Source organism: Falco cherrug, chromosome 8 (assembly GCF_023634085.1).
Source record: "Falco cherrug isolate bFalChe1 chromosome 8, bFalChe1.pri, whole genome shotgun sequence".
Lineage (NCBI taxonomy): Eukaryota > Metazoa > Chordata > Aves > Falconiformes > Falconidae > Falco > Falco cherrug.
The window spans coordinates 40,813,386-40,838,571 of record NC_073704.1 but is presented as its reverse complement, the minus strand read 5'-3'; the positions used below and the strand labels follow the sequence as shown (position 1 = coordinate 40,838,571).

At 36.9% G+C, this 25,186-nt stretch overlaps 1 protein-coding gene across 9 annotated transcripts in view; it reads right to left on the bottom strand.

Annotated features, from left to right (window-relative positions):
• The window catches only part of MBD5 (methyl-CpG binding domain protein 5), a 147,694-nt gene that overhangs the window by 46,509 nt on the left and 75,999 nt on the right, over positions 1–25,186 (bottom strand). For 3 of the 9 annotated variants that reach the window (XM_055718887.1, XM_055718892.1, XM_055718894.1), the window contains exons 3-7: positions 19,651–19,784; positions 15,525–15,716; positions 10,616–10,673; positions 1,537–1,788; positions 1,107–1,241 (exon numbers count right to left, since the gene is read on the bottom strand). In XM_055718887.1, coding sequence (XP_055574862.1) covers positions 1,107–1,219 — 113 coding nt within the window. In that variant the 5' untranslated portion in view covers positions 1,220–1,241; positions 1,537–1,788; positions 10,616–10,673; positions 15,525–15,716; positions 19,651–19,784. Of the gene's footprint in view, positions 1–1,106; positions 1,789–10,615; positions 10,674–15,524; positions 15,717–19,646; positions 19,785–25,186 lie in introns of all 9 variants that reach the window. The other 6 variants (XM_055718889.1, XM_055718886.1, XM_055718890.1 and 3 more) reach the window with 6 other exon arrangements.

The window sequence follows — 25,186 nt, the reverse complement described above, 5'->3', positions numbered from 1 at the left end:
AGACTAATAATCACTTAAACTTCTGTGATGTGAAACTGATGTACCCATATTTTGTTAAAGATAACTTTGATCTTTTTTCCAATAACACTTAATTTATAGTCTGTTTGTCTGAACAGATTTATTTAATAGTAATTTCAGTGTATTTCTTCGTGACTGTTCCAGGGTAAAGCAAAAAAAAAATATCCAATAAGCTAACAAAATAAAGAAATAAAATGCCTAAAACTTTGGATTTAGGCTTGTGTTCCTATTTTTTCTACATAAGAAACATGGCGAATCCATAGAAGTAAATCTTGCTGGAGAATGTCAGCGATACTAAACACAGAACCTTCACAGGGCATATAAAACCTGATGTTTTCTGCAGCAACTAAGAAGTCACAGTATTTACATTTCCTTTCAAAAGAGGGTAAGTAAAACACAAAAGTGTTATGGAGACCTGGACCACAAACCCAGAAAAGACTTAGGCAAAAAGAGCTACAGAATGTCAGGATAAAGTTGCATGGCATGAACCGAGCTGAAGGCTTGTTGCTGATGGAAAAAGAAAGCCCCACTCCACCTCACCCGCCACGAGCTGTCTGCACGCCTGCTCACCACTTGGGATTCGACCAGCAAGGGCTCTGACAAAAAGCCTGTACTGGTCCAAGGAGAAGGCAGTGCCTATGCATCTGGGAGCAGGCAAAAGACAGCAGAGGTTTCTCACCATCTCAGATGTGACATATCACTAAACCTCTGGTTAGTTTAATTGTAAAAAGTTTGAATAATAAAGATAATAACGAAGGTTAAATCTGCTACTGCTTAGCTTTAAAACCCATATGACAATAATAAGTAATAAAGAACTATTGACGCCTAAAGCAAAATGTATAGCGAGGATTATCAAATTTTCAAGAACAAGCAATATCAGATTTGAGAGTACGTTAAGGGCATGCAAATGGCACAACTGACACAAGCGGACTCCACTAATAGCAGAAAAAATGATCACGTACTTCAAAGGAGCAAGCCCTTGAAGTTTCTGAGTACAAAAGATGAGCTGAGTCACTCATTTACTAATCCACACCTTCTGGCAAAGCTACAACAAAACCAAACCCAGCAACCACCTCAGATAACCTTACCTGATATAGAGCACTCCACTTTGGTCCACCCGTCGCTGCCAACCAACGGGAACTTGCACTGCTGGTGGCCCTCCATCCGTGTCCCCTCCGTCACACTCCTTTCCACCATTCATTTTTCTGTTTCTGTTTATGAGTCTTCAAAGATATCAACAGTAAGATGATATCCTTTTACTACATGTCATCATGGCCTCCCGAAGGCAGCCATTCAGTACACCTTTCCCCAAACTGTACAAAGTGCATTGGGAGGCTCCAGCTCAGTTTGAAACCAAGTCCTTAAAAGTGGCCATTTTTGTTAATGAGTCAGTTTCCCATTATAATCCACATTAAATATGCAATGTTTAACTCCTTATATATTCATAAGGATGAACTATATAGATAAAAATTAGTGCTTCCAACTTGGGAAAATCATAATTCACCAATCCTTTGTTACCTGTCAAAAAGGAGAATGGGGAAAAGGAGAATTTCTAGTTCAACAGCATGGCTCCAAGCTTGATGACTGTCTAAGATAACTTGTATTTTGTGAAAGCTCGTCTCATTTTTATAAATATGAGTCAGATCTAATACCTCCAGGTATTATACCCTTTATATGCCACATTCTTTTTGTTTTCTTTTTATCTTCCGTTCATTATCCAAGTTGTCTTCTTGAGTTTCTTTCATGACTCCCTGGCTCCAATAAAACAGTCTGAAAAATACAGATATAGAAAACACATGAACCATTTTCTGAAGTCTTCCAGCCCAGTTCAGTAACTCATGAAGATCTGTACAGCTGCATCCATTTAAAGAGCTTAGAATCAAAATTTAAAATTTTAATGGAACCATCAAAATAAGGTTTAGAGTAAATATAATCCTGCTAGCACATTCTATTTCTGTGTGGATGCAAGGGAGCTACATCTTAAAAGCTACGAGACTGCAACAGTTACTAAACAGTTAATGCACAGTGTGGGTAAATGAAGGAATGTATCTTTTAACTGAGTAGTTTCACATATGCTTCTGTTCAGAATTATCAACAGATGACTAGCTCAATTAATGCCCTTTAAAAATTGTTTATAAAACTGAATGAATGTAATGTGAAGGAAGCTGCTTCTAGGGTTGATAATATCCATAAAAATGAAAAAACCCTGCAGTTAGACTAAATTAAAACAATCACCTTACAAAGAATTGTATAATAAAAAGGGAAAAGCCAGCATCAATACACTGATCTCAGAACACCTATGAAACAATCTGAATATCATAAGTGACAAACCCCCTCTGTACGATTACACTGTATGAGCAAATCTTCATGACAGAAGTTCAGAATGATGTGAACTGTGCTATTCCCCCCAAACAGTTTTTCAAGTTGACCAGGTGAGACTTAACTCTAGAGATTGGACATTTTCTTACGGTGAGACAAATTGGAATATGGGATTCAAATAGAAAATGTGTCAGAAAAAACAACAATCCTAGAACTCAAACATAAGATGGCATTGGTGACGGTTGTAGTAACAATGCTAAAAGGTTTCATTCGGAATTGCATGTCAATTCTGCTTTATTCCTAATGCTAATGTTATGCTAACACTTTAAAACATAGTAAATGTTACTGTAGACCTGACCAATTTTACTAAGAAAAGGTTTTTTGAGATAGAAATGGAACATAAAGACTTAGAATCCTACAACAGTTCCAACAATAGTACCAACAACACATTACATGTATATTTAACGTCAACAACAGCTTCTTCCTTCAAGACCACTCAAGGAAGACTAGAGAAGCATAAATATAGTCCTCGAAAATATTCCCTTAAGTACAGTTATGCAGTACATTCTCTTTAGATGTGCTACTAATAAATTTGAAGTTCAAAAGGCTACATAAATGAAAAAAATAGCCATGCTATTTACAAGAACAATGGAAGAAAGGAGCTGGCTGGACATACAACCTTGACTAAGGTGAATGGAATCTAAAAGATAGCATGTGATTTTCAGAATAAAGAGAGCGATTTTCTGCAGGACAAAGCCTTCTAGAACAGCCTGGCGCTGTTTTGCAGGGACCTCTTTCAACTTTCCTGTACTCTGGCGCACTCCAATAGGATGTAATCCTTGGCCAGCTAAAACCAGGGAAGGGATGAGGAGACTACGTTGAGATCCCGCTCACTGACAGCGGAGAGGTGACGGAGTACCAGCTAGTGAAGGTTAGAGTGAATGTCACATGAAACACCTTGCCACCTCTCATATGAAAGCAATCTACCCTTTAATCTCTAAATCTGGTACACAGAAAAAGGATTTGGAGAGCACTAGGCAACAGTTCAGGACTCTCTCAGGTTTTCAGTTACAAGTTTTGGTGTTTGATTGGTTTTATCCTGATTAAGAAGACAGCAGGTGATGTTTCATCAAAACCAAGGCAGAATTTACCTTCGTTTCAGCATTACTGCTGAATGCTGCATTGGTATTTTAATTGCAGGTCCCATGTAAGGCTAAAATAGGTAAATTATTTTCGTATTATTTTTCATGAAAATTGTCTGTCAGCAGAATCAGAATCAGAAAATACGTATTTAAAATACTGGAAGCACTTAGTGCAGAGGAGGTTACTCACCCCTGAGCCCAGTCTTGCTGTGGCTCATGTTGCTATTTAGGGCAATCACACTGGATACATTACAAGAAAGCAACAGCCATCAATTTCTTTTTTGCACAAGGAGCAAACGATGCTTTGAAGTAACCTTCTATTTCTACTGCTTCTGCAATGCCCTGCCTCAGCTAACATCCCATTCCATCACCACCATAATACTTATCATCATCTAATCAGTTAAACCATTTTTCTGTACTGCACATAGCTTGAAATAGTACTAAAAGAAGCAAAAGAATTCACCTAACTGCTTCTTCTGTGGAAAACATCTGAATATTTTTACTCAGTACAATGAACTGAAATAAAATGGCTGCTTCAATCACATACCTTCAGTCAAAGTTTATTATTTGTATGACGTTTTCTTGAGGAATACTAGAGACTAAATAACTGTAAACTAACACAAAGATTCGAGTGATGTAAAAAATAAAGATGAATCAGAGCACCGGTAAAACAATCCAGTTCCCATTCTTCCCCAGGTACAGAAATACTTCAGGCACCACACTCGCCCTAAGCAGAGAACAGAACAATGCTACTCCCAGCATCCAGGAGTATGACCTTTATCTCGTAATTTACTGTGCTCATATGCAAGTTGGGGTCTGTGAGACTCACCGATGTGCCTGTGTGCAATGAATTACAGAAGAGGGCTAAGGCTCCCTGGAAGCTTCTTAGTACGCAGCTTATAAGTAACTAGCCATGTAGAAGTACATAGCTAATCGGTGTGTAACTAGCCATGTTTTATAGGAAAACGCTCATGGAAGTGAGATTTTTTCTCACTAAACCCCAGCACAGTCCTGTGCAGTTTTCCACAAACAGCAGGCAATAAAACACCCAGCACATCTTGCAACCCTTGCACTTTTCTATTAGGCATGAATGGCAAAATTAAGAGGGTGCCATTGACGTTTTGGTCCAGAAATCCTTCATTAAACTGCACGTGCAGAGTTGCTATGCGTTATTTTATTTAACTGCATAACACCATAGAAAAGTTAAGCATAGTACAGGTCTCTCCAGGAAGAGTTAAGCTCCCCAAATCTGATTCAACAAAGGACAGCTGTTGTGTTTTCCCAATAACCAGTTATCAGCCAAAGAAAGAAAATGGAGCTAAGGAAGACAGCAGTGAAAAAAAAAAAAGAGGATGAGAGTCACTTAAACCGGGCTAGGTCTGGCTTGCCCACCCTATCGTTGGCGGAGGCTGGGTTTATAATACATTTTATAGGACAAGGCAGCCGAGACACGAAGCTGCAAGTTGAAAGGGACAGCTGAGGAGACAGTGGCACTGCTCTATTAGGTTTGGCAAACTGTTCCGTGATTGAAAAAAGGCATTGAAATGCCAGTAGGGATCAGCCTGACCGTGAATGCTCTGACGTACGGAGCATCCAGTAGACTACTCAAACCTCTACACTTCGTACCAGTCCGAATCTTCCAACTTGACTGCAGAAAAATCCCGTCTCTTGATGTACCATTTTCCCCTTCTCCATCAAAGTATTCTATCTGAAGTACTTTGGATTGGGATAGAAAATATTTGGATTCTGGACTAAATCCAAAGTATTTTGGACACTGGATTCTATCCAAAGGTCTGATTTTCATCAACCCATGTAATAAATACCTCTTCTCTGTAATCTCATAACAACTCCAGACAACTCATGTTATCTCACCACAAGTAACACAACTTTCCACATCTAAATCAATTACTTCTTTTTTCTGTGCGCCAAGACATGCCATTTAGATTTGTTTTGCAGTCCAGTTTCATTACAATATGCTTAAAAATATTTCATTGGAGAACTATGCAAAACGACACTGAATTGTTTGCCCCCCTTTAGACCCCTCAAACCCCTCCCCCCCTTGGAAAATTTCTCCTTCATTTTCACATGCTGAAAGTATGGTTTCAATTTTTAATGCAACTGTCTCACTTTTCAAAAAAAGTTGCACTTTAGGAAGCCTTTTTGCACACTCAGCTGTTAATGTTTACTTTAACAATTTTCTAGTCAAGCGGTGTAATTGAAAACTTGGTACAAAGTAAAAAGAAACTTAAATTAGATACTAATAGTCTGGATTCAGATCTATCACATATGATATGAATACCAATATAACATTTATTTTATTAATAAGGGAGATAAAGCCCGTCAAGACAAATTTTGACAGCCTAATGTTGTAGAGATGCTTCATTTCTTTTTTCTTACATGAAAACTTTTAAGTGTGCCTAACAATTTCACGTATCACAAAGGCTACTTTGAGGTCTACAATCAACGATTGCCTCTCTGATGTGCAAAACCCAGTGCTTACTTATGGACTGACCAGATCTAGGGTAAAAAGTTTTGCAAACACTTAGAATGTATACAAAACTCTGCTTATAGATACAAATTGCAATCTCATTTCCCAGGCTTTCCTTTCTATCACAGAAACACTTAAAAATACATTCAGAAATTGAAATGCCCTTAAATCACAGTCTTGGGGTTTTAGAACTAACAGGAAGCTTTAGCTTCTTAAAAAGCATTATTTTCAAACCAGCAGACTTAAAATGAGTTCTTATTTAGTTATCGCTTCCACATTATTAATCTGTTTAAGTCTATCAAAGCAATTAGTTAGGATTCTCCTGTATCATCCAATTAGATACAAATGTTGCATCAGTTTTTGGGAATGCTTTTCCATTCTGAAAAGAAGTATTCTCTTGCCTAATTAGATTGGTATTGAATACTTTATGAAGCCCTATTTTTAGGCGAGTGATTCAACAAACAAATGTGCCTGAAGTATAAAGGAAACCTTTCTTCCTTCAATCTTATCTCATTGTACTGGTATCCAGGACTATAATACAGCTGTATACATGATATACTCTGGCCTTTCGTTTGAGAAAGACATCTTCATCTTACTTGTAAATACAGAGTATTAAGAATACATTGCAACAACCAGAAAATTGATCTGCACTGAATGACTTAATTAAAATGATACATTTTAAATTGTCCTGGTGCTGCATCAGTTTATACCAGTCCAACTACCTTTGGTATTGAGTTATTGTGAACTGTGTAAAGGACAGTTCTACAGTATACTGCAACCAGCATTATGTATTCCTAATTTATACTACTTTTGACGCTGTAGAACTTTTCAGGATTGGAAAATCCCAACGTAACAACCCTATAAGATGATAGCTATTTGGATTATTTCACTCATAAATAGCAAAAAACCTTCAAGAGCTCAGGCCACTGTACCTGTTTCTACACCCACACTCAATGACCCTTACCAGTAGCCCACTGGATATGCCCCAGTTCAGCCAGCCTTGCTTACCTGCACGTGGGCAAACAGAACCCTATTAGTATTTGCTTTCCTCTGCTGCCAGACTAGATGAGCAAAGCAGTCACTTCAGACCTACTATTTAGGAATCTAAACTAATAAAACAATAAGGAAAAGATAGTCACTGAGAAAAAGCCTGATTTTAGTTCGGAGATTTTAGCTGATTATTAAAGAGCACAAAATATGAATCTCTTGGGAGTATTGTGGACCACTGGGCTGATCAGAAATTGTAACTTTACTTTTGATATCCTTCCTACCAATGTCCACGGTGCAGGTAAAAATTAAGAGTTCATTGAGCTGCACTGCATCCCCTATTTAGGAGATCTAACCGTGCCATTACAGTTATCCAAGCAATGGCTGACCTGGAAAGGAGCACGATTCTTTAGCATTCCTTCTTAGTGCATGTACAGTACCAAAACCCTGAAACTTTCTCAAAGTATGCCTGCCTTTTAACATGTCTATCTGTGCAACTCCCAGAGTTGGGAGCAACTGGGGTTTTCACTTCCAGTGAAAGAACAGAGCAAGTACATTCCTTCAAGAACTCCTCTGTGTACACATGTGCATGTGTATAAACACAGAGCATCCATGAAAGGCTTTTGACAAATAGCAAAATTCAGCTACATGACAGTCCAAAAAGATGGCAGGAAACAAAAGGATTTTCTTTTTAAGCCTCAGCTCTGTCTACTCTAAGAATTTAATAAATACAACAGCCACCCGATATAGCCCATAGAAGAATACAAGAGCACCACAATGCTCTTTCAGGCCTTTCACCACATCAATTTTTTTCTTTACAAGGGAAATAGGTCAGAACTGTGTGCATGTGACACAGGCCTACTCTACTGTCAAAATAATGCAGGCACTCAAGATTTTAAAAAAATTAAGACTAATATTTGGTATGCAATTTAAATCAACAGTTACTCTGTAGATAAGAATCATGTCACCATTATCAAAACCTTTGGTAGGGAATATTATGAAAGAGAGTATTACTAACCTATATGTTAATAAGTGAAGAAATGTTATTACATCCACTTTGTCACTTTAGGGGAACTTATATAATGAAAAGAGGAACTTGTATAATATACAACGTCCATCTTCAGCAACCTACCAATCTAAGAAAAGCAAACCTGGACTCAGATGTTTTCTGTCTCTCTCTTTTGTTTTTTTCCAATGGCTAAAAGCCATTCATACATTTACTTTTCAGTGGTCTTGTCTCAATCTGCAGGCATAAAGCTTTAACAATCTTACCCAAAATGCTTATTTTGTTATTCTCTGAAACAAGACAGCAAGTAAAGCATTTCACAGCAGAGAACTACAAAGCAAGGTTCCTAGCTAAGGATTTTGAAGGACCATGTTTCCTATAATATAAAGAGAAATTACAGTTGAACTCTTTTGCCTGAAAAACTTTTCTTCGGTTCTTTTTCTTCTTTCTCCACCACACAGTGATGATGCATCGTCACTATGTATCAGTTCTGCAACTGGGAAGGCTACTTCTTCTGGGTCCCCTTTAAGTTTTGTTTGAATAGGAATTTCTGCCTCCTCCAAACCCCATGTTGCCATAAGAAAGGCACAATTCTTAAACTATTCTGATTTCGTTGATGTAATGCTTTTCCATAATTTAGTATTCTGGAACAAACATGAGCAAATCTTAATTCTCTGCGGCCTGAGGTCTCTTTCATGGTTTTAACACTGAAATTTTTCTGTATCATCATTCTGTTAGCTCTCTAAGAGCCTATCAAACTCTAGAGGAGTCTATCAGGGAAAGTTAGCATGACTGCTAGTCAAGAAAAAAAATGACTGCAAAATGTGGAAGAAAAAAAAGCAATCCGTGCCTACAGGAGAGAATTCAGACCTTCCAAGACCAACTGCCACAACAGAAGAAGACATTAATATAGAAAAATCCACTTTGTCACAGTGGGATTGCTTTCCCTAACATAACACACAGATTCATTAGGAAATGACCACTGCAGACATTTACATTTGTCCAAAAAAGTGATAAGGAACTTAAAACTAACATAAACTTAAAATTCTAATAGCAGCACAATGATTATTATAGAATGATGTAGCTATAAATATTTTAAAGTTTCAGACCAAAGTTAAAACTACTTCAAAAGGAGATCAGAGCACATGAATTAACCAGTAACAAACTACTTTCCATTCTCATGATTTAGAGCTTCCAAAATTCTGAAATTATTAAATATAGTTTCATAATGGTTTTATAATGAAGATCATATGAATTTCAGGAAAAAATTGATACAGAATGTTCTTAAGGTATCTAACAAACAAATGCAGAAAATAAATAGGTAGTAACTATTTGTAAGTGTTCAGTTCTCTTGACAGCTTTGCTCTATGTTATTGACTTACCGGTTACTAAGGAAATACAAATTTGTGGAAACAGAAATGTTAATTTTACAAGAAAAGAGTATTTAAATTTAACTATTTCACAACCTGAATGTAAAAACTCAATTAGATTTTAGATAAGCAGTTTAAAAAGGAAAAAGTCAGACTGCAAAAAATATGGTGAAAGGCTCCAAGCTGCTGGCATTGCAATTACTGGATGAGCCCCAGATCTCCATTAACTGTGCACTGCGATATCAAAAATCAAGCAATAAATGGTAAAAATGAAAATCACCCTCCCGTATCTAAAATGCAGAGGTCTTCATAAACTATATAAACCTCCTTTGTATTAGGCACCTTAAGTTCAGGACATGGCAATATTTAAATAATTTGAATAATTCAGACCGAGTTTCTGTGCAAGAGAATGTCAGAAACATAGTAGGACTGCAAATTAAACCTGTAAATTATGCTTTTATGCCAAAGGAATAAGTCACATGACTATGCTATTTTTAGATACATAGATTTTTTTTTTTCTCCAAGTGCTATTTTTTAAATTGTTTACTGAATTATGTATCCCTACTCAGCAATTTCCCTAATGAAAATACTCTTAAGATATTAAAAATATATGGTAACATAAAAATCAGCTATTCAGACACCTTAATGCAAACTCTACAGCCTTATCTGGCATATATATAACAGTGTTTGAGAGCTCGGGCTGCCTCTCTGAAATCCGGTATGCTACAAACCTGTACAATATGATAGATGAATTGCTGGCATTAGTAGATTATTACTTACTGTCTTTCAGTGATACACTAATTGAGTGTGTAAGTATTTGGAGAATTTGGCCCTGCGGTTTTATTTAAGAGACAGACAATTCTGTTTTCTAAAAAAGGACTCAAAAAGTTCGAGGATATTTTAAAAAAATAAAACGTGGGTGATTTTAATCCTTTTAAATGCTTCCACTCCATGAAAATTATGACAAATATTTCTTTCTTGATACACAAGAAGTCCATGAATTGTAAGTTTAATAATTTTTAAATGAATCTCTATGAAGATTTGTATACATGACCTTTCCATCTACAGCTTTTTATTCCACTTACACTGGTCTGAGTCAGCTGTTTTGTGAATATACCATCTGATTGAAAAATAGTCTTTCTCCCCCTCATATTAAAACAACACATTTGGTTTGTTATTTAAGATCGATTAAGTAAGTAATGCACACACAAAGTACTTTTAAATATACTAATTAACGGTAGGGCACAGGAGATATATATATATATATATAAAAAAAAAGTCTGACCTTTTTCCACATTAAGCATTAGATTGAAGGTGGATATGTTCATCTTGTTCATTCCAAGCTGAAAAATAAATAATCAGTTGAAAGAGAAGATAAGCAATAGTAAGCGATGCAGTCCAGACAGGATGTTAAGATTTCAATATGAAATGATTCTTAATTATTTCTTCATATTTATAAACACTTAATCAGAGAGGTTTCCTAGAATATTATTGCTCCTTTGAAATTCTGAAATAACTGTTTCCACACCATATTTTGTACACACTTCATTTCCATAAAACATCATGAGCACAGGAAAAAATTTCTAATATTTAAGAAAAAAATAATGTACAACTTCTTTTTAAAAAAATCTACTCTACTAAATTTTGATCTGTATTCTGGCAACAAAGATGTTAAAAGTTTTCAACTGTACACACACCACTAGTTTCAAATAAGATTTTGTGCTTCATGAGTGAAAACCTTTCCTGGCTGGCTGTTCCACCTCCTTCACTCGGAGATTTAAGAAAGCCAAGGTATTTTTAGCCTATTAAAATGAGCAAAGTATCTAAACATTAGTATCTGTGTATTTTTGGGTTGAATTTTTATGTAACAATTATCAGATGTATTCACACTGACACCTTAATAAGGACAAATTTCTTTGTCCAGTAAACTGTGAAAACTGCAGTCTGGCCCCTAGAAAATGAAACATTTGGGGTTTTTTGATAATAAAAAAGCATTCTGTTCTCTACTTCAGTACAAGGGTTGTGAAACTCTCCTTGGAGGTGTTTTGCCATCCAAACACAACATCATTAGGTTTAATGTAGAGCAAGATGGTACCTGGTAACGATGCTCAACTCTATCCTGCCAGGTATCCATGGCTTTGCTCACTTGATGCACTATAAAATGTGATATTACTGCATATGCAATAGACTGCACATATGCTAAGCCGGACAAAAAAAGTTTGATTCTTTTCGGAAGAAACTAAACAAAAGGGTGAGTCACAGTCAAGCTTGACAAGTATAAGATAATTCCACCAGCTCATCAAAGCAGAGAAAAGAAAAATGAGAGTTAAAGGACCACAGGCACCCAGAAATTAAAACCATGTGTCTCTTTAAGGATGCAGTACATCCAAGAGTTCAATAACAAAGCTCCAAAAAAAGATAAGAACCTAAAACCCACACTACTTCATCCCAATCGAAGGACTATGTGTTGTGCCAGATACTAACTTAAAACGTAAACCAGTTCTTTATTCTCTGAATAGGCTTGAAAAATGTCTCTGGAAATGCAGACAGTAGGGACACAACAGATTTTTAGCATGTTCTGGCACTACACTCCAAAAAGTGAGCTATTGGAAAAAATGCAGGCAAAGAACCATTTAGTCAGCTCTTCATCCCAACTTATTTAAAGCTTAATCAAAAGAAATTCATTTAGCAACACAAATATATTCTGCCACATACCACCCCCCCCACCCCCCCTAAACAAAGCCATTAGTGTAATGAACAAATGCCATAAACTCTTGGCAGAAAAATCTAAGAACTATGAATTCAAGCTTACAGACAGGTACGATAGCTCCCCACATTTGTTTTGCATATATTTATTTCTTATGTTACCTTTCAGCCTACCATCTCGATGGAAATCTGAATTCAAGGAATTTAGTGGCAAACTTCCAAAGCTGCTGAACCTGAATATCACTCCATTTTAAATAAGAGCTTTTCAAAGCATTTTATTTAAGAAAAAATGTCTTTTCGTTCATTTTTTTTTGTAATGAAAACTGCCACACATAAAAACTCTTTTATAAAAATACCACATACCTTAACCTGAAGTATATTATCAGTAATAGAAAAAGTTTGCAGGGAAACAAAACAAAGCTAATCCCACAATTAAGTTGACAGAATTACAGAAACCGAGGCGCTGAAGAGGGATCACAGGAGAGCAATCTGCTCAGCCCACTGCCAGTGGTGGAAGGTCAAAATTACCAAGATCCGTCTCTGAAAGCTGCTTGATGCATTTTTTTTTTCACATTTCCTATCACAGATTTCATGACAGTTATAGGTAAAATATCCCAGTTTTTCATCCATATTTGCAGTCAGTTATGAGGTAAAACAAAAAAGCTTGGACTGTTTCCCTTTACATCTATCCTAGATTATCCTTTGTGCAAATTGAATTTATTATTTTTTTTTTAAATCTACAGAGCAACTGCCACCATTGCTTTTATAAAAACCTCTTATCTTTTTAAAGCCTTATGCCCATCCTACAGTGTTCTCTTTTTTCCTAGAATAAACAAACCCAATCCTTTCAGCTGTTCTTTAACAGTCCTGCTTTCTAAATCTGTCACTAGCTTGTTGCTCTGCTTTGCCGCCTTCTGGCTAATACAAATTTTTTTAAAGGGCAGTGGCCAGTACCACAAAACACAAAACATTCTACCTAAAGGTCTCACTGACAGTGAACATATACTGAGTCTCGTGTCAGACACTGCAAAAATCTCCAGTGCTCTAGGAATGAACATTTGTGATTCCCCCCCCCCGCCCCCCCCCCCCCCCCCCCCCCCCCCGCCAAGCTCTCCAATTGTCTTCCTCTTACAGAGGGAACATGCAAAGGAAACTCAGAAGTTTCTGAAAACGTTCTCATTTTTAATGCATTTCCTCAAGCAAAACATGAGTACAGAAAGTAAGAGATGTTTTTCAGGAGCAAAGAGATACTTATGGAAGAAGAAGCTCAAGAAGAGAAGGTTTAGGGGAGATCTTACTGCTGTTTTGAACCAGCTAACATGTGGTGAAGGAGAAGATTGAGCCAGAATCTGCTCTGTTGTCCACAGTTAGAAGAACGAGCAGCAGAAACATGTGCAATGTGGAAACTTTTGAATACATATTAGGAAAATTAAGGCTCTGGGGGACATCTTCTCAATGTGTATGAATACCTGAAAGAAGGGTGCAAGAAGATGGGGCCGGGCTCTTTTCAGTGGATCCAGTAATAGGAAAAGGCTGCCCAGAGAGGTTATGGAGTCTCCTTCTCTGGAGACGTTCAAAACCCACCTGGATGTGGCTCTGCACCCTGCTCTAGGAGAGCCTGCTTTAGCTGGGGGCTGCACTAGGCGATCTCCAGAGGTGCCTCCCCACCCCGGCCATTCTGGGATTCTGCGACAGCAGGTAGCAGGCACAGATGGAAACAGGAGGTTTCATCAGAGCATCAGGAAATACTTTTTTTACTGTGAGGGTGACAGAGCACTGGCATGGGTTGCCCAGAGAGGTGGTGGAGTCTCCATCTGCAGATGTATTCAAACACTGTCTGGACGTGATCCTGGACAACCTGCTCTAGGTGACCTCGCTTGACCAGAGGGGTTGAACAAGTTGACCTCCAGAGGCTCCTTCCAACCTCAGCTGTTCCGTGTGATCTCTAGATGCCCCTTGCAACCAGTATCTTTCTATGGTTACACGATAATTCTGTCTCATGACATCCCCAGCTACTGGTTTTGATAACTTCAACGTGAAACATTACACAGTGCTTCAGAAATACAAGCGTATACATCTTTTCACCCAACATTATGGATAAAAGAATCCCTTCTCTTACACACTCAGCAATTCACTTATCTCACAATCCAGTTTTTCTTACAGACACTTGTCTTAGAACCTGTTCACGTTGCAGGTTCACCAAATTAAATTACAACATGAGAATAACATACATCCTCCTTCGAATGCCATCAAATCTGAAAGCCTGCTTTTTAGAATTTAGAATATTAAGTATGGAAGCCAGAAAAGCAAATGATTTTAAATATAGCTATGTTAGGTTCCATAGGAACAATTTACAAATGCAAAAGAAACCCCCCCCAAATATTTCCCAAATTTGCATAAAATCCTACCAAAGAAGACTACTCTTCTGTTAGCTCTCTCTACTGAAAGGGACAGCTCTCCAAAAAACAGAGATTCAAAAGGAGTTGCAAACATCAAGTATTCTGTGGGAATACCGTATCTATTGGTTCAGAGGTTATCAGACAGAATTCTGTATTTTCTCTGAAGAAGTGCTGATAAGAATAAAAATGTTTAAACCCCTTATTTTGATGCAACAAATATAGTAGAGATACTACATTGACTCATTAAGATGTCCAAACAATCGACTGCAGATCAACATAATTTTATTTAAAAATAAACCCACACACATTTCTTCAACTGGGGCACTTCAGATTAGGGATCTCTTCAGTCTTTTCTGGAGGGATTTAAAAAAGCTTTGGAGAAATCTTAAAGCTATGGAATTAGCCTGGTATTTATAGCTCAGTTTCCTAGCATGTTGTTTGAGCTTCCTAGGACATTCTTTTTCTCTATCTGCTGGTTGTTGACATGGTATAACCTTATGAAAACATGTAAGAATAAAAGCATTTCATTTTATATTTTACTGTAAAGTTCTGGCTTCATCTCAGGACAAGGCAGCTATACTTTCCTACTACAATATAATCTAGGTCAAGAATGGTGCTGCATATTTTCTGAAACAGATAACTGGAGTTCTATTGTTTAATTATGTCAAAATATATTACTACCAACTATGACTAATACTCCATATGAATCACACTGTCACAAACCGGTAATTTTCTTACCGTTAAAATACTGTGCTTCATATGCTGTTTCAATACAATCTGTTAAATCTAGGTCAAGAGTGTTTTTTTCTTCTTTGTTCTGTTATCAAAAAGGTCCACGTATGGGTGCACTGTCTATCGTGTACAAAGATATGAATTGCTAAATTGTTTACTTTTCTACTTCAGCACCATTAAATGTTGGAAGATGTCTGCGGTTCTTCTGTTTAATTTTTTTCAGTATTGGCTCAAATCTTTTGTATTATGCTACTTGAAATACATCTTCTAACAAACTTTACTACCACAGCATAAAACTATCAAAAAATATAAAGTTTCTCCGCTTAATAAATGCACCGATTTATTTTGAATACTTACCTACATTACTTCTCATGGTCTTGCTTCTAGTTACCTTGGGGATCTTTAGGCTTCTTAAAATTCTTGATGCGCTTTCAGCTTTGCTTTAGACAGTCTCCTGTTTGGATCTCGGTAATGGGCTATGTCCATTGAGGCTGGCTCCTTGTCTTACTACACCCCTCATCTGAGGAACTCTTGCACCCCACGTTACATCTGTTGAGACAGTTGCATTATTTCAATTAAAGAATGAACCACGTTTTTATTTCACTTGATTGCTTCGTAAGCCCTTATTCAATTACTTTGTAGTATAAACTTATAAACCGTAATAATATTTGCTTTTAAAGAAGGGTAGGATGGCTCTGACTGGAACTGATAAGAAATGTACCTTTTACTACATTATGGTAGTTCACTGTCCAGAAGAGAGAGTAATTTCTGTAAAAATGAGTAGATGAGTTTTTATGATAGAACTAGTATGCATACATAAAAGGTCACTTCTTCAGACAACTTGAGTTGTACTGATGCATGCTAAAAACCTTTGACTACAGAGGCAAAATTCTAGGCTTTGCAGTTACACTACTGCAAATGGCCTTGGTTATGTAAAAGTTTCCACCAGCACTGCTGATGAGCTATTAAATGTGTCTTTTGCACAGGTACACGGAACCGGTGAACCCCCAGCTGAAACAGAACCTGGGTTATTCCATAACATCTGCCTGTTACTGAGCCATTTCTTTCCGAATCATCAGCTAAATGTTCCTGCAGCCCTCCACTGGCTGAGTTAGTTAAGCTTTGATTACGCCCATTTCAATTTCTCTGACACTGAAAGGAGTTAGCAGTCTTTGCACGACTTTAAGTCAGTTAATCAGTTCTTTTACAGGTAAAATGGATTGGATCCCATTACGTTAAAGGCATATCCAAAAGAGTTAACTGTAAGACTTTAAAACAAAAAAATTGCAGATAGGCCACACAAATAGGGTATAAGCACATCAGCCACGTAAAGTACATTAGCTACAAACACCAAATACAGCATTTACTATGATTATTAAAATATCTTACTTAAGTTTGTAAGCAAAACCTTTTTGCTCTCTTAGTGATGACCTGCCATTTGGCTTTCATTAACTTTATTAGTAACACTAATTAACTGAGTTGATCAGCATCTTCCCAATTTAAGGGCAAAATCTGGGCACAGCATTTTGTAAAAATGTGTACGAAAGAGTCCTGGTTGTTTGGGACTGCATTTACCAACCCCATAGAGCTTTTCGTTACCGGTTTTTTCATATGCAAACTACTTAGAAGAAAAATTAACTTGCCTAAATTCTTCTCCAACCAATACCACTCTGAAAATCATGCCCCCATAAAATTAGGAATACATGTTCAGATTTTCTTAAAGACTGGAGCACCGGAAAGCTTCCATGTTTAAACACCATACATTTAATGCTTCTGAATGTTACAGGACTTACCTGTTCTTAATACTGCATGTTTTTATGTACCTAGATTAATAACAAGGTACATCCAGCTCATAGATATTATTAAGATGATTAAAATAAAACCAAAATAGAACACATGTAGCAACAAAATCAATATTATTACTATTGGTAAAATAAAACCTCTTCCCAGTAGTTGAAAGGGTTAAACAACTTTGTTGAACAGCCCAAATCCTAAGTTTATAAATACAAGGAGCCATAGGGCTCTAAATACTGAATTTATATGACTAGAAAAAAAACACTTGCATTTTAGCAAGTGGAGAAATGGAGCATTCAGTGGACAGAGCTGCAGGAAAGGTTATGTCCTGACAAAGTCAGACAGACTGTGAAAGGAAAACAATAAAAATCTCGTAAGAGTTTGAGACACACTGAACTTTCTCCTGTGAAGTGTCCACAGGGCCCACAAGGTTAGGCTCTTACCAATGAGCTTTAGCTACTAGCTTCAGCTTATTGAGCAACTGAATGCCAATGTTCTCTAAATTACTCCAGAAATTCCAAATCTTAAAATCCAACATATAAATGGTGTAATTTAAATACAAGAATTTCTTCTTCCATTGTAGGAATGACAGAAATTCTTAAATTCTTTCCACTGTATATAAGCTGCATGAAATGATTCAAGGAATGAACATTTTTACGCAGGTTATTCATAAAATTAGAGATAAAGAAGTATCCATGGTTTCACAACACAGCTTATTTTTACAGTAACAAAACAAATAGATGGTATAACGTGCCACTAAAGAATCTGCATACAAATATATTTCAGATAGTAATTTAACTATGGATATTATATTCTTCATATAAAATTATTTATTAATGTTTAAGCACATTGAAAGGTATTGGTAAGAGACATTTTTATGAAGAACTTCCCTTGTGCATATAATGCTAAACACAGCTAACACTGTAAAACTAATTTACTGGAAACCATTTCAATAGATGGATGAAATAGCCCAAGAATGAAACCTAAGTCATACTAAGGCTTAAAATAACTAGGTCATGTGGACAGTACCAAGGACTGAAGTAGCATCAGTAAAAGAAGCTCCTAATAAAGGCCTCGAGAAATCTATAAGAAAGCATTATTAAAATGAATTCAAACAAAGAACCTGATTTTTTTGAACTTATCTAAATAAAATAGCAATAATAAGTTAATGATAAAAATTGTCCATACTGAGCATACGGAAATGGAAACATGTAAGCAAAGCTGTAATTAAAGTCTCTGCTGAAAAAACAGATACTGCCTTAATGATGCATATGCCACTTACAAACTTACTAGCATCAAAATACTAGTACCACAGAGATCGATGACCAGCTACAGAACAGAGTTTTACAAACACTAAGCATAGACTACCGGTAATAATCAAAAAGCTCCTATATGGTGAGCCAAGAGAATTTTTGTGGCTAATTCAATAGGCTCTGCACTGCTTTTCCCCTCCTGAAACTCTTGTTCTCATTCTCTTTTTAACCAGCCTTCCTATCTTTCTTTGCCCATTAGAAACTACCAGGTTTTGTGAAAAGGAATTAAAAATAAGTGTCTGTAAAAAAACCTGCAACATATTTTTTTTTTCAACTAAAAACCCGACACTTGACATTGAAAAAAAAGCACTTAAATTTCTGAAGTTGGCTATTTAATCTAAGAAGGTGATTGTCACGGACTGCCCTGTTATTAAACAGCACTGCGCTGTGTGGGAAATGACCAGTTTATCATTCAGAGGTAAGTACAGGACTTAACACAGTTACTACAGCGTGTTTATTTGTCGATCACGTACACATCCGTAACGATCAACTTCCCAATGAGTTCTCACCAAGTTGCAGGAATCTACTGGTGAATGCGATGCTGGGGAAGAGACATCTGTTTTTCCAGTGCATGTACTGCCTCATTTGCTTTGTGAGCTTTCTATTTACATAACAAGTCTGTGCTAACGGATTAAAAAATCCTGTCCCCATCTAATCTCTTAAGATACATACAATATTCTTACAACTATAGTATCTGATGTATCTAAAATTAAAGATACTCTACTTTTCGTAAGAAAAAATGAAAAATACCAAAAAATGACCTTCCAGTAACAGGAAAAAAACTCGGTAACTTTTCAACCGTGTTGAAAAGTAAGTCTACAAGTAAGTAGAGAAAGAGAATGGCAGTCAGCCAGCTTTCCTTTTTCTTCAGGTAGGTTTTAAATATATTTCTTCTAAACAAATCAACTTGGTTATTGGCTGTTTCTTAGGTTATTCTTCTCATTTACCCTGTAGCATAACTGAAAAACACTCCAGAAGAGTTAATTCCAAAACAGAGCCATGGGCACCGTCCTGGAAAATATTGGAAAAAACTTAAGAGACCTGTTTATAAGCATGCGGTCTGACTTTGCCTTATTTTATTTTCAAGAATTGCTATTTTTATTTTGTTAAGTGGAAAAGTCACACAAAATCATATTTAGTAATTGCATCATCTTGCATAATACTGAAAATAAATGCGGTATCATTAATTTCTAGTGGTGGCACTACATTACCACCAGATTAAACAACACTGCCTATAACACCAGCCTACTAAAAGCCCACCATTATTTTCTGACGCATCAAATAAAACAGAAGAAACAATCTTAAAATTTGAAATCACTGTGTTTACAATCCATATATATGCGACAGGAAGAGTGGCGAAGTGAGAACTCACCTACCTCAAATCAGGAAGGCTGGTGGAGGTAATCCACCAGGTATTGGTGGGTCTCTGAATTTTTGGGAAGAATTAAGTGCTGTTTCTTCAAGTCTTTCTGTTTCTTTGCCCGTTTTCTTGTGATAAAGCCTCTTCTCCCTGCAATAAAACACATGTTGCACTAAAACAAGATCTGCAGAAGGACAGGGTACCAATACCCGCGCTTCACGCAGACCACACGGGTTCTTTAACAGACTGCTGCGCTGCACTGAAACGGCAGGCGCGTTCAGAAAAGCAAACAGTGAACAAAACCGGGGAGTTTACCCAGGCGCTCTCAGTAGTCAGCGAAAAAAGGTAGAGTCCAAAGTGTAATTTAAAATAATCTAAGCTGATCCTAACCACAGCTATATTCGGAACTGCCCTCTAGAAGGATCTCTCCTTCTTTGTTGACTGTAAACGCAAAATCAGAGGGACACCGTACTGACAAGGGCAGGCTCCAGCTCCGGCCATACCCTCCACTGCTTTACACTTTTACAGAATTTAAGGCTACAGAAATAGAGCCCACTCAGCTGGAAAATGGCTAAAAACATTTTCTTAATGAGATATTCTTGAGAAGATCTCACAATAAAACTTCAGAGATCTAAAATAGTCAGAAAGATGCCCAGTTCTGCTTAAATATATAACTAATTTATATACAAACCTCCCTCTATATATACACTCGCACACATACACATATACATTAACATAAAAAACCAAAGCAGCTTAGATAGCATTAAAAGTAGATTTTAGACTTGCAGGCATCTTTCCCTAAAATGCCTTGCAGATTTTCCCCCTAAAAGAGGCACAGCTAGAACTAATTCTGTGACTTGAACATGTGATGGAGAATCATGAGCTCAGCCTAAACAGAACCTGTTATTTCATTTTATTTGTATAACCTGCACAAAACAGTTGGTGAAAATATCTTTGCATGATTACACTAGGGATCACAGGGTTTTCAGGTTTCTCCAGCGTAGACCTGGAAGCTCGATCAATCCAGAAGACCTGGCTGAAATGAGGGCCCTGCTAGCTCCTCAGCAGAAAGCTTGAAAACTATGGGGACACCAGAGGTTTTCCTTGCTTCTTCATTTTCCCGGAACTTGGGACTGTTCTTCAGGAGGAAATCCCCAAGGTGTAGCCCCTTACTCATGACAGAGTGCAGAACTCAACCCTCAGCTAAAGGGCTCCTCCTGCTCCAGGCCAGGTGGTGCAAATGGATGCTGCTCCCTCTCCTCTGCACAAGCTAACACTGGTCCAGTGAATCAGATAAGGGAGCCGATTTGTGTTATTTCTGCTGGATTAGTCTTAACCTAGATCAGTTCCCTAATCTCTGTGCCTGGAGGAATGCTTGTGCCGGACTAGATGCTTAGGAAGGAGTGGCATGTGTACAGGAACGAGTAACTTGAAGTGGAAAGAGCAGCAGTGAATTTGGCTTATGCCAGTCCAAAGTGCTTGGAGAAATTCAGTATGTTTGTTCATTTATTTTATTTTAGAGTACTGCAGTATTGAAAATACCTTCTCACCTCCTGTTTTCATAGGAGGCCCTCAGCATACTTCATTGTTTAAATAAAAGTAGTATTTAGCTGCCTACATATTCAAAATGTACGATCCTAATTCTAAATCAACTGCTATAGTACCAAAGACCAGGTAGGCCTGTCTCAAAAAATCTGTTCTGAGGACCTGACTAAAGTCGTCATGAAACTGTTGGAAATAATAATCTTGCTTCCTTACTGATTAGAATTCACATCTATTAGCTGATTATTTGCTAGACAGGGTATCTAGAGAAAATGAAGTTAGAACCTAACAGATGGCATAAGAAAAAAAGAAGCACATATCCTACCTTCCAAGACTACCTTTGCATGAACATATGGCCTTTTCCAAGGGTACTGTTCTTTTTGTATGACAACAAGTTGGCCATATTAATATAACTTCAAAAATGCATTTTAACTGCCTAACAACACAATATACCAAGTGAAAAATATGAAAGCTAGGAGAAATAGAGTAATAACAGGCAGGTCTTTCAGAGAAGCTAATTCAAAAATTAGCTATAGCTGTAAGGCTAACATACTAACACATTTGTTTTACGTGTGTGATATATAGCTATAAGGCTAACATACTAACATATTTGTTTTACGTATGTGATATATAGCTATAAGGCTAACATACTAACATTTTTCACAGATTTGGCAACGGTGTCATTTCAGTCGATGTAGCTTTGAACAGAGAAGATGTAAGAAAGAATAATATTTTTTTTTGTCTCCAGTTACAAGTGGGAAAAAAAGAAATGGAGTTTTAATTTGCAAGAGGAGAAGATCAGAGACGTCAGTTTAGTCAATAGTCTCAATGCTATAAATCCTGCATATCTGATACTTTCATAAAGAAAGTGGCAAGTACTAATAATATATCTCACAACCATGAAAAGACTTTTATTTTATAAAAAGCCTTGGTTTTGACAGGAAAGGTGCATGCTACTATTCAGAAACAGCATACATGCAATCTTCACCTGGCAATTTAAAAACCCAAGGAAAACAATCAAATTGACAAATAGATCAGTTTCCAACTATGAAGAAAATCACTCCCATGTACAAACCTGGGTAATAAAGAGGTAAGCACAGTGCAGGCCCATGTACCACAGCACTCGTCTCACCTAAGTGCTGGTTGCTATGGCAAGCATTTGCCTGTATTTTGTACATTAAACAGTAATATGTTTTCTGCTTCCTTGTTCTTGATATTTTGATGAAGTTAATACTCAAGATTTGGACCCGTGAGTTATGGAAACGAAAGGTTCTCTCAAATAATCATGCATTCCAATTTATTTTGGTTTTGTGAAAACATCTTAGAATTAAAAATTAATGAATAATTTAAAAATCATTTTCATTCATCTGTAACAGCGTTTTAAAAACTTGTGATTTATTTCCATTAGCTACTTTGCATACCTGTTGTACATGCATTTCTATTTTCTAGCTCACAATGGAAATGTAATCTACTTTTCTCCTTCACTGATCTTTAATTTAATATAGAGATAACAGTGAAGCTGATGAGAACTGAGATGATAAACAAATAATTTTGGTTCTGTATAATATGAATTTGTCTTTTCCCCTCCTTATTTTTCCTAAACAAATGTTGTTAGAGGTATGAAAGAATGAATTAATAAAACCCCCCTTATTTAGTCATTACTACTGTAAACTAAGAAAGAACTGAATTTCTTTCTGTAGTTGTCTTGCCCTGAAACACAGTGGTATTTCAGAAGGTGCGTAAAAGCCCGCTATCGGGACAAAAGCCAACCTAAAAGGGAGAGGACAATGGTAATCCCTTTTCTTCTTGATTTCTATGGCTAACATAAAGCCTTAACATACAAAATATAAATACCCTGAAGTGAACACATTTGATCAAATAACCCCAAGAGGAGACAGAAACAATCTTTCCACCAACCAAATGCAAACTCAGCTACCACCCACTGAAGAAAGATCCATGACAGAACTTGGTAATAGTCAAACATTTAATTTATTTTTTTAAAGTATTTTCCTTTTGATAGGAATGCTGTTGTTTCCACCATCACCAAGTGCACACAGTCCCCCCATTTCCCCCCATATGAAAATATTGTACACAGCTTCATTTGTCTGTTGCATTGTATCTTGACATTGGAAACTAACAGAGACTTTGACAGTGGGGTCAGTCATCCTGAATTATGACTTTTAACTGCTCCTGTACTTTGTAATATATACTACTTGAAGAAACAGAATCTCAAAAGCATATTTACAAATTGCTTCAAGGTCAGTAACAAGTGTTATGTGCATTCTATTAGCATCCATGTAAACAGACACAGGCGAGGCACAACTTTTATCCTGAAGACAGCTCAACCACACTTTCCTCCTGCCCCTCCAGCTGCTCCTGTGTTTCCACACTGTGTTGGAACACTTCCTTCACAGGCAAGAGGTAACTCAACCCACCAATTTCTATAATTGGATTCAGATTATTTTATAGAAATATATTTATGTTGACACCAAGATTTTATGCTTTTCCATTCCTTTAAGAACATGGTATAAGCAGCCAAAGCACTGCACAAATGCTTGAATAAATATACCAACAGCATAAGGAGCAGAAGAAAAGCATACCTGGGCTTTAAGATGAATCGCTTATGCCAAGCCTCCAACTCATTAGGAAAGAAGAAATTTAATGCAGCAAGCACACTAACAGTTTATAATTTTGCCTCATGATACTTTATCATCACATAATAAAGTGTCTTCTTTTAGACATGACATTATACCATTGTTTAAAATTAAATCTTCCAAAAAGAAAATAACATAAACTTTTCTAAACAGTGTTATTCCTTATTTAAAAATTCTTGGCACAATTTTCCATAACTGGCACATCTCGATTATTTTCAACTCTCATGCAGGCCAAATGCTGCCATGGCAGTTGACAGGGGGACGACTCAACAACTGGCATCCAGCACAGACTTCTTCCATCAATTTAATTCTGGTCTGGACTCAGGCTACAACCAATGCTGGTGGCAGAGAAATCTGTTTTCTCCTGTACCTGAAGTAATACGTTGTCCATCTAGAGTTCACATAGAAAGGTATCATCCCACCCAGGCACATGAACACCATCACAGATATTTTTTCCATTGTTAGTGCTCTGGTATGAGATAACTGGAAATTCTGAAGAAGCTAAGAAATTCTGGAGAATTCTTAAGAAGAAAAAAAAAAAACAAAACCGGAAAAAAAACCAAAAGAGGTTGTTGCTTCACAATCCTCTCTTAACTAAATTTTTTGAAGAGGAAGTACCTTAAGGGAGGTCAGGGACTTAAACACTACTGACTGCAGTGCCAATGGCTTTAATGCGCTGAGCTTCACTCTTTGCTTATTTAGTGACGTAAGCAACTCCATCACCGTAGCACTCACACTTTCCACATTCTCTACTTCTACGTCTCTCCGTGGCTAGAGGGTGTTAATCTTCCAGTAAAATGATACCCACCGTTACCTTACACACAGATTTCATTACTGAATATCTCAGCAGCGCTTTACAAGGTGTTAAATTTTGTCAAGCTACAGAAAAGCCTCGACAGTGCATACTACAGCAAGTATCCCGTCTGAAACTGGAAAGGCTGAGAAAGTTCAAATAAATTTACATAGCAAAGGAATTTCATTTCACTACCTAACACGTACCACGCTGCCTGCTGAAGACAGTCTCCTTCACCACTGAGGAATATTTATCATTGTGTTTCCTCTAAGCAGCTCTTTCAAAGTGACGTTGCTACTAATTAGTACTACTAATTGTCCAATTCATTCATAAAGTATCAGGACGGTATTTTAATAATCCCCTGACACAGGACTCCTAAAGCAGAATTCAGTTTCTGGAATTGTAATTCTATTCTTGCCAAGGTTAATAGATGGTTTCCCACTGAGTTTAATATAATTCACATTGGATCACTACTAAGTCTATATTTATATAAATGCCCTACTATTTGAATCTGTTTGATAATTTTAAAAATATCCATCTTGTTCATAGATAAGAGATCAAAA